The 14,140-nt window shown below is 37.5% G+C and overlaps 1 protein-coding gene across 1 annotated transcript in view; it reads right to left on the bottom strand.

Annotated features, from left to right (window-relative positions):
* LOC124168407 (CD9 antigen-like) overlaps positions 1-14,140 on the bottom strand; it is a 99,841-nt gene that overhangs the window by 17,702 nt on the left and 67,999 nt on the right. Inside the window, exons 2-4 of the mRNA XM_046546625.1 lie at positions 6,742-6,936; positions 4,320-4,493; positions 879-980 (exon numbers count right to left, since the gene is read on the bottom strand). Of these exons, the coding sequence (XP_046402581.1) occupies positions 879-980; positions 4,320-4,493; positions 6,742-6,936 (471 nt within the window). The remainder of the gene's footprint in view (positions 1-878; positions 981-4,319; positions 4,494-6,741; positions 6,937-14,140) is intronic.

Consider the following 14,140-nt stretch of genomic DNA (forward strand, 5'->3'; position numbering starts at 1 on the left):
AGAGGGTCATAACTGGTGACGAATCGTGGGTTGATGGTTATGACGTGGAAACCAAAGCTCAATCATCTCAATGGAAGCTGCCGCACGAACCAAGACCGAAAAAAGCGCGCCAAGTTCGGTCGAATGTGAAAGTTTTGCTGACAGTTTTCTTCGATTGCAGGGGCGTGGTGCATCATGAGTTCTTGCCACAGGGTAGAACGGTCAATAAGGAATATTACCTGCAAGTTATGCGCAATTTGCGCGAAGCAATCCGCCAGAAACGCCCGGATTTGTGGAAGAACAAAAATTGGCTTTTGCACCACGATAACGCCCCTGCTCACACATCGTTGCTTGTGCGCGACTTTTTGGCCAAAAACAACACACTAATGATGCCGCAGCCACCGTATTCCCCAGATCTGGCCCCCTGTGACTTTTTCTTGTTCCCTAAACTGAAGAGACCCATGAAAGGACGACGTTACGCTACGATTGACGAGATAAAGACGGCATCGAAGGAGGAGCTGAACAAGATAAAAAAAAAAGATTTTTTGAAGTGCTTCGAAGATTGGAAAAACCGTTGGCACAAGAGTATAATATCTCATGGGGATTACTTTGAAGGGGACAAAATAGATATTCATGAATAAATAAATAATTTTTGAAAAAATACAAAAGTCGCGATATTTTTTGAACACACCTCGTATGGTTTAGAGGAAATTTGATACCCAACACCTATGCTACCAGGAACGCATCCCTATCTTCCCAATATTAAAACGTTCTCATATAACGCAAATTCGTACAGCACAAAGACCCCAAGGAACGCATCCCTTGTGCTATACGAGGCATGGGTGTATTTGCATTGTGCCTTTAAAGGCTATAGCCATTAGAACCAAATTCAAACATACCCCAACGAGGGAGGAAGCAATCAATTCCACAGCACCCTTTTCCCCGGTGTTGTACTTGCTACCAGACCAATCAGAGGGGCCGTTTGCTCCACAGCAATGCAACTGAAAGAGAAGATTCACAAAACATGAGTGACTTATGTAGAAAACTGAAATAAGCACATTCCAGATAACCCTTCAGAAGTGATGGTTTCTTTATCTCAAAGTTCTAGGTCATCACTAAGAATAAAACAAACATGTAAATAATCACTATGTATGGTACCTCAACAATTCATTTCATAAAGCATGAAAAATATTATTGAAATCCCTGAACAATGGAAATAATTAGCTGCTACATTTTAGGAAAAAAATTGAGACTTGATTAATCTATATACATAAAAGAGGGTGTTGGTTTATCAGAGTTTAATAGAGTCCAACACTATTAAACCAAATAGCATGAACTTTGGCAAATGAATGCAGTTTTTCCAGGATAAGTTTGGAGTGAAATATTATTTGTTCTCAGTTTATTTCTCTAAATATTATTTGGGGGCCACATGGCCCCCAAAAGCCCATCCCCTCATGATCCGCATTTCTACATGATCTACAAGCATTGGTTTCTTAATAGCTGTTTCATTTTTTTTTAAGTACCTTCAATTGAGATAGAGGGTTGCGGTTAAGTGAACTGAGAGATGATCAAATAAAGTTTTTAGCTACTTAAACCAATTTTCTTTTAAAACTCATATGTTTTTTATTCATGTTAGTGAAAAAGGTTAATTTTTCCTTGAAATCAACTACAGTGGAACTTGATTAGTACGTTTCTGAAGGGACCACGAAAAATGAACGTACTAACCAGGAAAACGTACTAACGAGGAAAGTAAATAATAGCAGTCGGGGTTATTGCAATCAGTGAAAAAGTCGTCATAATTACAATTACTATCGGTAGTTCTCATAGGATCGCCTTCCTGAACTCTTTTCACATTTAAAATCAAGAAAATGAGCGCTACCATGAAAAACAATACGATGTGAATAAAAATCGCAATTTTTCATGGACATCCCGGAGACGATTTCATGATTACGGCGTCTATCTCCCGTGATTTATCCTATACATATTTACAGAACGAGGACGAGTGAAGCTCAGACAAGCGAAGACAAGTCATTTTTCTTTCTCACAGCGTACTCGGAGAATATAACAACAACCCGGAGTAAGTCAACTGGTTTTTTAAACATCATAAAAATTGGGCAAAATTATATTGACTTTCAAATTACGGCAACAGCCGTAGACATTCGCTTCTGGAATGATACCATTTCCATTGTAAAATCGATCGATATATCGACTGATGACACGCAAGATTATTAGATTACGACGTAATTACAAGAAAATTTTATATTAAACAGTTAAAATTTACTTTCAAAATTTGTCTAATGTCGTCTGCTTTCGTTCCGAGATCAAGTATTTTTAAGCTAATCTTCGCGTGGTGATCCAGAGGATCGTCTGCTCCCGCAACAGTAGTCAAGTAAATACGCACGACGTCGAGTTTATGGAGCAGTACTGCTTTAGATAATGTGGGAATTGTCTAATACCGTTAAGACTCATTTCTTCATCATGATAACTCGTGCAATATCAACAATTGCCCACTCACGAACTTTGTGCGCAGCAGTGGGCACTCCCAAGCACTCCAAAGGCAACAGAAGGTGAGGAGCTCGGGGTGGGGAAAATTGGGGCTTCTTATTGGTTGTAGTTTTTCATAGTCAGACATTCCCGAAAAACGGCCGCATTTTATTTTTCATCACGTCACAAGAATTCAGAAATGCATTTGGATAAATTACGGTAGAAGAAAGAGATGTGGAATGAATGGAAGAATGTTAATGGCTAATAATAATAAATTAAATCATGAATTCAGACGTTTGCGACCCTTAAGAAGACACTAGAGAACGAATTGCGGGTTGCGTCACGGCAAGCAATTGAGCGTACTAACCAGTAAAGCGCAATTTTTTCAAACGTACTAACCAAATTCTTTTACCTGTATTTTGTTCGGATGGTACCGGGACCGAGGGAAATCGCCGTACTAAGGAGGAACGTACTAACCAAGTTCCACTGTATAGCATATTCCATAACAACTGAGGTAGAAGATCAATAATCCAGAAATCCAAACAATGGAATTTTCCTGAGTTTTACAAAATTTCGATTTTTTTTTTAAGTTGCATCGCTGAAAATATGGCTACCTTAGAGGTTTAATTACCATCTCAGAGCCTGGTTGTCTTCAGGCTGATTCTGCAAGAGCTAGTAAACAATTAGCAGTTTTCTTCAGCAAAATATTTAATTACGCGACTTGGGATGTCAAGACGTGGTGATTTCACACAACAGATTTCACGCCATCAATATAGAGTGTATAAGTTAGGTTTGGTGCATAAAATGAGAGTGTATTCCTGCCTTCATTTTTTGCTAGTAGTTAGGGGTTTTTGCATTAAATGGAGCAGATAAAAATGTGAAAAGCATGGAAACAAACATTAGGAGAATAAGTTCAAAAACATAGTACATATATTAGAATGGGCCATACTCCTAAGATAAAAATTAAGCAATTAAGTCTGTTTTAAACTTGTCTAAAACGAAGGCAGTCATGATGCCTTTGTTAATTTTGGTATGTGTCCGGTAGTAATTTCCAAACACTGTAAGAAGTCATTTGATATAAAAAAAAACATGGTATTGTATGCATAAAAATTGGCTCTATAAATGGTTGGTGTTCACGTTCATAAGCCATAGTTAGAACAAAATATCTTAAATACACTATTTTTCCACTGTTTTCAGGTAAAAAAATAGCCAGAGGGATGTCTGATACAATCCAATGCCTGAAAAATTTTATTCTAACCACACCTCAAATGCTAAATAATGACCCCTTTAGTTTACCTTGTTGGCACTCCAGAGAGTCAGCCAGAAAAGCAGGCAGCTGGTCTGCCAGGAATAATTAATTAAACCACTCTTATTTTAATTTCGTTGACAACTACACATTTATGTGAATAACATCTCCTAATTCTTTTAACATGCAAAAGGCATTCATTTATTCTCAGCAGGTAAAAGAAATCTCATCCACCAATAAACGATAAGCACTTGAAATTGATCAGTGGTATGTGAGTAATTTTTAAATGTAATGCTATTTCAATTTAAATTTCTTTGGGTGCTGGAGGTTTATTTGAATAACTATTTGCTCATTTCAATATTAGTAGAGATAAAGATAAAAGACAATGTGAACTGTAGACAGGCAGGACAATATCTGATGGATTTTGTCAGCATGATATAATCCACAACTTGAAAAAATTCCAAGCAAACATCCAAATGAAATTAGCCAAGACAGCACTAGCTTGCTATTAAACAATAAAAAATATTCAGTTGATAAATCACAAATGGAAAATAGGGAAGATGACCAAATGGTGCTGTTATAAATTTGGAAACATGCACCAGGCACTCACCGCTCTTTGAATACCGTCGAAGGCAATTGTACGACTTTGAACTTCACCGTACTCCATCTGCACAGTTTTTTTCACATTATCCCGAACCATCTTTTCCAAATCTTCTGAATGATTCCAAGCCCACACCCCTCCAGCGATCTCTCCAACCACAATGATGAGGAGGAGGCAGAAGAACTGAAAGGATTAGATTGTATAGAAAAACAAACTCTATTATCAATAAGAACACAAAACCAAAAATAAAGCATTCAGTTAAATAATATATGAAACTATTCAGTTTCACGCTCATAATTTTAAAAAATACAACTACTAATAATTATCAAATTCAACCAACAAAACAAAACTATCAACATATGAATAGAGTATTCTAAACATTACATTGGTACTGTTAAATTCCCTTTTCAATCCAAAGAAAAATTTTAGTTTGCCATTTTATACATCAAAAGCCCAAATGAATGATTTATAATTGAAACATTTATAATGGAATGAAGGTAATTTTTAAAGTGAATAAGCTAAGAGCAATATATCATATCAATTATTTCCAATACTGGAAAACAAATATTTTTGTGTCCAATGCAACAGAGGAATAAAGGAGTTCAATATCGTCAACCTAGGAGAAAGAAAAGTTTTCCATGATGCAAAGACCAAACACTCAACATTATCTGAATCATACCTCCTAATTTTTAGAAAACTATTCAGACAAAAATTAGGCCCTAATGGACTCATTGTTTGATGAAATCTATGCATATCTTCCTAATTACCATTACTTTAAAAAGATACTAGTACTTAGAAGGAAATGATTTCTACAGGCATAATGATAACATACTAATAATAACATCAAAAGAAAAACTTTAGTCATCTTTTCATTATCTTCTGACTTAAATTAATCTCCATCCTGCTTAGTTCTTAACCCCATGAAACATATCCTTTACTAAAAATACTGTACTTTCAATAAAATTCTTTAGTATTGATACAATAATGTTCTCCTGCAAGTGAGCTTTCCACATTTGTTTAGTCACATCCTTCCTTTCCTTCTATACACTCTTCTATCATTCAGTCTCACTCATAGACAAATCAAGGATTTTCATTATACATTTTCCATATGCCATGTTTTGAACTACCAATACATGGAGTACAGTTCTGAAGCAACCAATTAGTAGGGAAGACCTGGTCACGTTTAAATGCATTTAGGTTTTTCATTTTTGTGCTTTTTGTCAGACATTTATTAAAAACAAAAAGCACACCACACCGCTGAGCGATTTCTTGCCTACCTTCTGGTGAATTTAATTTTTTTCATGAATTATCAGGAGCTCTGAAGGACAACTATTAACTAACCAAGTTAAGTGCAACAACTTCCCCAGTAAATGGGGAAAGTTTACACAGCACCTGTGGCACATTTAAACACCTCAATAATTTTATGGGATATGAAATAGGTACCAAGGCTGGTATAGCAGTTGTAAGTCGTGAAAATTTATTATATTCGGGTATTCCAACTTCTACATAGACCTAAAAATAGGTATAGTGCAAAAAAAGTATATAGGTGAAATTTTTCATCTAATATTCACAAAAAAACATTGCATGATGTAATTTCGTTCAATTTCATGCAAAAAATATTTCTATCAGAGATAAAAATTAAGATATGCAAATTAAAACCTATACTGATGATGAAAGCCAGTAATTAATGATGAGATAATGAATGCTACCATGTCACACTGTGTAAAAGTGCTCCGTGGGTGTAAACCTGCCCCCTCTAATTTTTGCTCGTAATCTCAAACTAACATGGTGAAAAAAAATTTTAGGCATTTTATTAAAAAATAATTAAGAATTGACCACTCGGTCAAATGATTTCACAAATATAATTCTAATTAATTAAGTCTGCACCGTAATTTATCACACTTATCAACTCTGACTAATCGGAGAAAAAATTTACTTTCTTCATTGAAAATTGGAAATAATCTCTTCAAACGAAAAACCTTGGAAGTTTGGCACTCCAAAAGGTATGAAGAGTTTTACCACAGAGTTTTTGAACCATAACAGCATGAAACCTTGCTCTGCATACATAGCCTCCCTGGCAGTGGCATAGCTATGGGGGGGGATGAGGAGGATAGGTCCACCCCCAAAGCCTCAGAGAAATAAAAAAATATTCAAAACCATTGCCTAGTTTTGACTTATAACAACTAACTGCATCTGCTTAAAGTTAATTTTTTTAGTGCCAAAGTGATGTAAAATGTATTTCTTGGCATGTCATTTAAAAAAATTTTTCCTGAACCCCCCAAGGGGAAGGCCACCCTAGGCCATTCCATCTTCCCCAAAGCATATTCCTAGTTACGCCACTGCTTCCTGGTCTTCCCCACCCCAAGACTCTCAGTAAAATAAAAAAAATTAATCCTATTTATTATGGCTCATTTAAAAAATCCATACTTACAGTCACAAGCATGCACTGAGATTCCTTGTATGCTCCGCAGCATCCAAAAAGTCCCACAATGAAGGCTAGACATCCTATTCCCAGAAGAATATATAATCCAGCATAGTAACTGCTTTCATTTTGTGCAACGCTGACGTAAAATGTTGGGTCGACCAGCATCCACGTAGCAACCACCATCACTGCAAGACCAGTCAACTGTTGAAGAAAAAAGAATAAAATTGTCAGTTTTCCAGAGTTAAAAACAACTAAATAATTACACTGTATGATTTAAAACCTTCATCTATTAACACGTTGCATACCGGGGTATTTAAATTCCTAGGAATGCCGATTCTGGGTGGAGGTGTTGAGATTGGAAATATGTGCCTATTAAGGCGTAATGCCTTTGGTTTAAACATGGTTAAAAAGGTAATGTTTAGAATTTAACTTTACCCAATCAAACGTTATGATGCATCAATTCATTATGAATAATGAGCAACAACTGAAAACGTACTAACGAATACGTATTGTACACTTTAAAATTATTTAGGTTGATGCGCCTAAATGACGAGAATCTTCGTCATCCGTCCGGAACGTTCGGGAAAAAAATGACGAGAATTCTCGCCATCCGTACGCAACGTATTAACAGACTCCTCATTCCACAAACATACCCTGAACCAAAGTATTCATCATCTTAAAGAGCATACTTTTTAATTGATCAGTATTTTTTGGTGGCGGATGACTTGCTTAAAACTAATCCTATCATCTTAAAATTTTTAGGGCATCCGTACATTGTAAACAAAATTCATTTGCCTGCATCTCAAACTTGAAGACATTACCCCAGTCATTTTTCATATGCTCATATTTTTACAATTGATAAACAGACAAATATTGACTAAGCTCTACTCTATGGACTCCGAAAATTTTAAGTTTTAAACAAGTAACACGTCACCAAAAAAATACCATCAATCCTGTGACAGATTAAGGACCCCCACCCTCTGAAATATATGGAGAAATTGATAAGATCTCATCATTTAGGTGACTCTCTATTAGATTTTTTTATTTCAGCACCTAAATAAACGATGTTAAATTATAATTGATCAGAAATAACAATTTATAAATCACTTGTATGCGAATATTATACCTTAGACGGATTATCGCTGAGAGGTATTGCATATCCCCAAGGCGCTTCAGAAAGTAAAGACCCCAGGGTTGATAAAAATCATGATTTTTTTCAAAAAAATCACTTTTGTTGATTTTTTTATTTAAATCGGATTTTATTGATTTAAATGAAATTTTTATGATTCTCCATTCATCAAAAATTCAGTTATTTGCAAAACTAACTATTTGGGCAGCATATTGGAGAATGATCGTGGATCTTCCCCTAAAATGAATCCTCCCCTGGATCAGTCGACAGAGGTATGCGTCCTCTTAACCTTGAGACGAAAAATTAAAAACCTCCATCAACATTTTCTGTTCCAAATACGTCCACAAAAGGTTGACATCCGTTTAATGAATGTATTAGAAATAAGTAAAAATTAATCCAGCAACATAAAATGTCCATAGAATAGGTAAGATGGGAATAGCATGAATGAGAAGCCTTTAAAAAATGGTACCAAACGAAGAATACATCAAGAAGACAATTAAGTATCCCACAAAAAACTGCAGGATATGCCTCATTTACTAAATTATCCCATCTCGCAATGAACCAAAGCGATGCACAGTGGGTCAAGGGTGAGGAATACTTCTAATCCGCCCCATAAACAGCGGTGAAATTCTAATCAATTTACATAGGAAAAAATTGCCCTCGATCGTGAACGCAACCACGGATATCAAGCTTCCCAGGACACCGCGTAGACATATCGAGCTTTTTAATCCCGTATTAGTAGAAAATTCTTCGGTGACCCGTTCGAAAGGAGTTCGCGACATCATAAACATATCAGCAAAAAGGTTACGGCCGTTGATTTTTCGCCGACGGAAAGCAGGCGACGGATCGAAAAACGGAAAAATACGTAATAATTTATAAACTCAACCACTATAAACAAGAAAAGAAAATTAACGAATGAACCAATTAGCACCGAACTTGGTCTCACCAAGTAACTTAACCACAGTGCAATACTGTCCTTTTTATAAACATAAATCAAATTGATCGACCTAGTGAGCGAAGAGGAAGTCCTACCAAGAGTAGGTGCGCAGAGGAAACTTAGGAAAAGAAGAAGACGGAACAACTTATTGGCCAAATCTTGAGGCATGAAGACCTGATGCAGACATAGGTCAAGGGACACGTGAGTGGTAAGAAATGCTAGGGTGCGGAACGATTGACTGAAATGCAAATTTTGAGGAGAGCTGCGTCAAAGCAATCGCAGTATTACTGACCGGCGACCATGACGGCGTAGAATTTGTGGAACTGTTCTAAGAATAGTTTTATTATAACACGACCCAAGTTTCCATGGTAAGAATAATCCTCATCTGATAATTAATATTCAGTGAAATTCGCAAGTTTTTTTGTTGCCACCATGTTCGAGGAACCTGTTCGACCGAACATTCGTTTACCCCCTCCACCTCCCGAAACCTTTAAGTAAACATGAGTATAGAGTATTTTCGGGTCAGGGTAAAATATCCTAATGAGCGGGAGTCGGGAGCTCGGAGGGAGTGCGACGTCCAACGCCTGCGCCCCGCAATCCTTCACCCCCACCCCCAAATCTCCAAACCCGGTGACCCAGATTCATTCCCCTCTCAAATCTCCAGCCTTTACACAGAGAGGGAGTCTGCGCGCGCGCCCTAGAGAATGAAGAAAAGGGGTCCCCTTACTAGTCCTTATCGCGCACATAGACTAACTCCGGGTGAACCCAAGCCACCCATCATCACTCTCTTCCTCCGAGAGGCCGCCGTCGCCCAGAGGCGAATTTTCCGAAATTCCTGGCCAAAACCCTAAAATTGAAAAGGTTTTGAAGGAAGGAAAAGTGTTTTTTTATTCCCGTTATTGCCACCTGAAGTTGGGTAAACGGAGGTGCTAATGGCATGAGTCCAACCTTTTTATTTTTTCACGGACAATGAGTATAGACAGCAGCCTCTTCCGAAGAGTTTTGACGGCCACGAGTGCTTCAGGAAGATAGAACAGGAAGTTCATTAGCTTAATATCAGGGGATATTGGAAATCAAAGGAATAAAAACACAATTAACTCAATATTTGAAGGTTACTTAAGTAATTCAATGTTGCTATAGGACCTATTTTTTGTTACATAATTTTACTAAAAATATTTATGAGCAACTGATCAGATTAAAACTATTTTCCAAAATGTATGAAGACATAAAGTTAATCGATAACTTGCATCGTTATCAAATTATAGCCAAATATGTATAAAATGAAGCCATGGGAAAAGTAGTTGCTTGATCCTGAACTACTTCTTATAAATGTAATTTGCTGCTATTTATGCATACTTTATTTTCCTCGAGTATTCTTGCGTATTTAAATTTCTCGCGATGATTCCTTGCATTGAGTTCAGTAATTATCATATAAAGTTCCAAAAAAACAGCTATATAACACTTAAAAATAAATACATGGGTGTTTTGTTATGTCTCTCCCATCATTTACTTTGAAGATGCTTCCGTTAGAGAGACTATAATCAAACGACTGGTGGTAAATTGCACTAAGCTACATTTGGAATTCCTACCCAGCGGGCCCGGGTTCAAATCCCAACAGTGGCAGAGAATTTTCGGAGACTGGCCAAACCCTGCTTGAATGTTGTGTGGAGGACATTTCTAGCGCAACACTCCGTCCGTCGGATGGGACGTTAAGCCGTGGTCCCCTTGCCGCCTCTCGTTAAGAGCAGGCTCATGAGCAGGCTAATGCGGACGCCGGGTTTCTCTCCACCCTTCCTTACCTAACCTTCCCTCATGGCGCAAATGACCTCAGCTGTCGGTCGCCTCCTCCAAACACGAAGCCATGCCATACATTAGGAAATTAAGAAATTTCCAGCTGGTAACATTCCCCAAGTAAAGCCCACATGAGATTCATTTGCCAGAAATAATTATTATTCTCTATAAAAACAATTTCAATGGTTATAAAAAGAGATCTACTTGTAAATGAACTCTCTCGTACCATAGCCCACGGCGGGCGGTCACCCCATGGAAAAATATCGTACGTTTAAAATGATGAAATTATAGACCGTTAACTATGAATACAAGATACTGCGTATTGATGTTATTAAATATATTAAATTAAATATTATACGGCGTATTTAAACGACATTGTGACTAATATTTTGCTTATTTGTAATAGGTATTGATTATTTCGAAATATGTGCTACTAATACCGCTAGGCACTTTATTAAGAGGTCTACATTGAAGTTGTGCAAGTTACATGGCAAAATGCTCTCCCTCCTAGAGATATATTGCCCGGGATGCTTTGGAAGGAGGAAGAAGAGGTAGGCGCGTGGCTAGGATATTTGTTTGTACCTGAACGGCTACTCCCGATCCCGAGAAGCGACCAAGGAACACATAATAACTTCAGCTAGTCATAACACAAGCTATTCATAGAAGAGGCTTCATATACACAGAAGGAAGCAGATTTTCTTGTCAAAAGATTTTCTGGCTGCACTCAAATAACCTGAAATTTGCGATTGGGGGGGGAGAAGGTGATAGCTTCATGGCAATGAAGTTTTACGTTTTTTCAAGACTCAAATTAATTTGATCCTGATTTACACATATAAATAATTTAAAATATATACTTATTGCAATTACTAACAAACTTAACCTGGCTGGTTTTCGCTTTATTTCACCGCAGTCCGAAATCCTAGAGAGTGTGGTTGTTTTTCAGTCAGACTGCAAAGCTATATTTTCATTATTATGAACTTTTGGTGCATTTTCCGACATTTCTCATAACTTTATATAGTTATCAGATATATTAATTATATCATTGAATGTAATTGACATTTTCCTCGCATGAATATATTTCATCACTAGTTTATATCAGTTTTTTAAAATCACTTTTTCAATATTTTGTTACAAATTTTATGAGTTTAAACCGAATCCTATTTGACTGTTTGCTCATAATATCAGTGAGCTAACGTATTTTATGCAAACGATATAATTATTATTAAGCAACCGTTTCGATGAGAAACTTCGTAAAAATTTTAAGTGTTAGTTTCGACTCGGTAAATCCACGCTACCGTATGTTTCGTCTGAAACCACAAGTCCGCAAGTGATCTGTATCGAGTTTTAGGCAAATATTTTACTTAATTACGAACTACGCCCGTTTTGGTTTTGGCCAGAATTACGGCGGAATTCGCATTAGTGTGTCGCCATGACAGTGGTCCTCCCCAATTCGTCGCCATGGAGACACGAGACACGTCGCCATGGAGAGGGAGAATAGGGATACGAACGAAAGGCACACTCCCCTACACTCCCGTCCCCTTACCTAAGCTAGAGGTCGGATTTTCGATTCAATTCAGTGATTCGAGTCAAATTATTTGGGACGTGTCGATGAATTGGTCTTTCAACTCGTTCACAATGGGACTAATGTGAGAAAATATCCTAATGTAAAAACGATGAGCAATACGAGCCAAGTGAACATAATGAACAATATAAACCAAATGAAAATTCCTGTAAAAATTAACTCTGCAAACTCAATAAGAATTGCGTCTTGACATTAAAATTGCTAACTTGACGAAACTGCGCATTAGAACGAACCAGGAACGAGCTCAATGATCAAAATGAACACTATTAACTATATAATCTAAGCATTATGACTGTCAACAAATCCATCGGCGACTTCCATGCAAGCTTCATTTTGCTTTAGGTTATGTGGAAGGCCAATCCCTAGAATTATAGGAATTACGCAGACTTTGAAGTGGAATATTAATACGTGCAATCCAAGAGATATAATTTTTACTTTATAGTAGGTACAAATTTTTATGATTCAACAAAATTACAATGTTCAAAATACATTCTCCAATATAATTTTATACTTATTTCTAATGTATCAAGCTTGAAAATCTCCTGACACCATAAATGTATTTGTTATTATTTTCTAAGTAACTCCGTGTTACATTCAGTACCCTTATTGCGGGGCATTTATCTGCGCCAACTCCTTTTCCCCTTCATAACATACCCTTGAGCGACGATTATAAATGAATCACATGATCGAATTGAACAACACGTAGCATTTGATCCATTACGAACAAATTAATACGATTAATGGAATTCAAATCATTCGGTTCAAGGCAATGATTCGTTCAAAATGAACGGTTCACTCATGAACGACTCAGCCCTGTCCCAAACACAGTCCGAGGATCAAGGAGAGGCGAGGCGTCAAAGGTCTTGCTTGCGTTTGGGGTCGCGTCTCCAGGGCGGGGCTCCTCACAGGGAGGGAGGCTGCGGCTTCCGAGCGGCGAGTAGGGGGGAGGAGGGCAGACACACTATACGGAGGCGCGCCCTCCTCGCCTAGTTTTAGTTTTTTTCCTAAAAACGGGCGGCCATCTTGGGTGCTGGAAAACATATTGCGCGAGGAAAGCGACCCCGATTGGATTCCCAACTGCACGGGAAACTGGTGCAAAACAGTAATCAGTCCTCCAGTAGATACGTAAACGAGTTACCGCATAAGTGGTCATTATTTTAGTAATTTTAATGCAATCAAAGACGATGGTTGCAAATAACTACGCTAAAACTTTTGCAAAACAATCCTCCATGTGGAACAGTGACACCGCCGCTATGCAAAAGGACGGATTGATCCAGGGTGGTTTGTGAGGAACACAATCTGCGAATACATTCACCAAAAATTTCATTTTGATGGAGTCAACGCTTCCTTTCCTTTGGCTTCTCGTACGTTCCTCATGCATAACGTCTCTCGGCTAGCCGAGGCGGAGCTCTCAGGGGGCGAGGAAAAAGACTTGCGGATAAAATACGGATAGATAGAGCACGGTTGCACCCGATGGGCGCATGGAACGAGTTTGCAACCAACACATTTCTGAAAACATCTTACTTTGAATTCATCTTCCGTAAACATGAAAGAAGAGTCGAATCCCACGAACCGAGAAGTGAAAAACTAATTCTTCTCCAAGCATCTTGTGAGTCACAAAGCGGATAAAATTATTTTTACAACGAGCAATTTCGTTACAAATTTTCCATATCATTCCGATTCCATTCCACCGCTACCTGCGTAATTCAATGACGCAAATCGCCCACTGAACATGGTAATAGTCACGAATAAACAAAAATTAAGTATATGAAACACGGCAGTGGAGTCATGGTGCCTAAGCGCCGTTCCGGCAATGGTTAAGAAAAGATATGATAGTCAAATATTAATAATAACTGAGCAAAAAATTACAAAATCCAGAATTGAAATACTGATTAAACAAAGGCTTATACATTTTAAAATATGCAGACGTAACTTGTAATGAAAAAAACACACAGAGTAACATTTC

Source organism: Ischnura elegans, chromosome 1, assembly GCF_921293095.1.
Source record: "Ischnura elegans chromosome 1, ioIscEleg1.1, whole genome shotgun sequence".
NCBI lineage: Eukaryota > Metazoa > Arthropoda > Insecta > Odonata > Coenagrionidae > Ischnura > Ischnura elegans.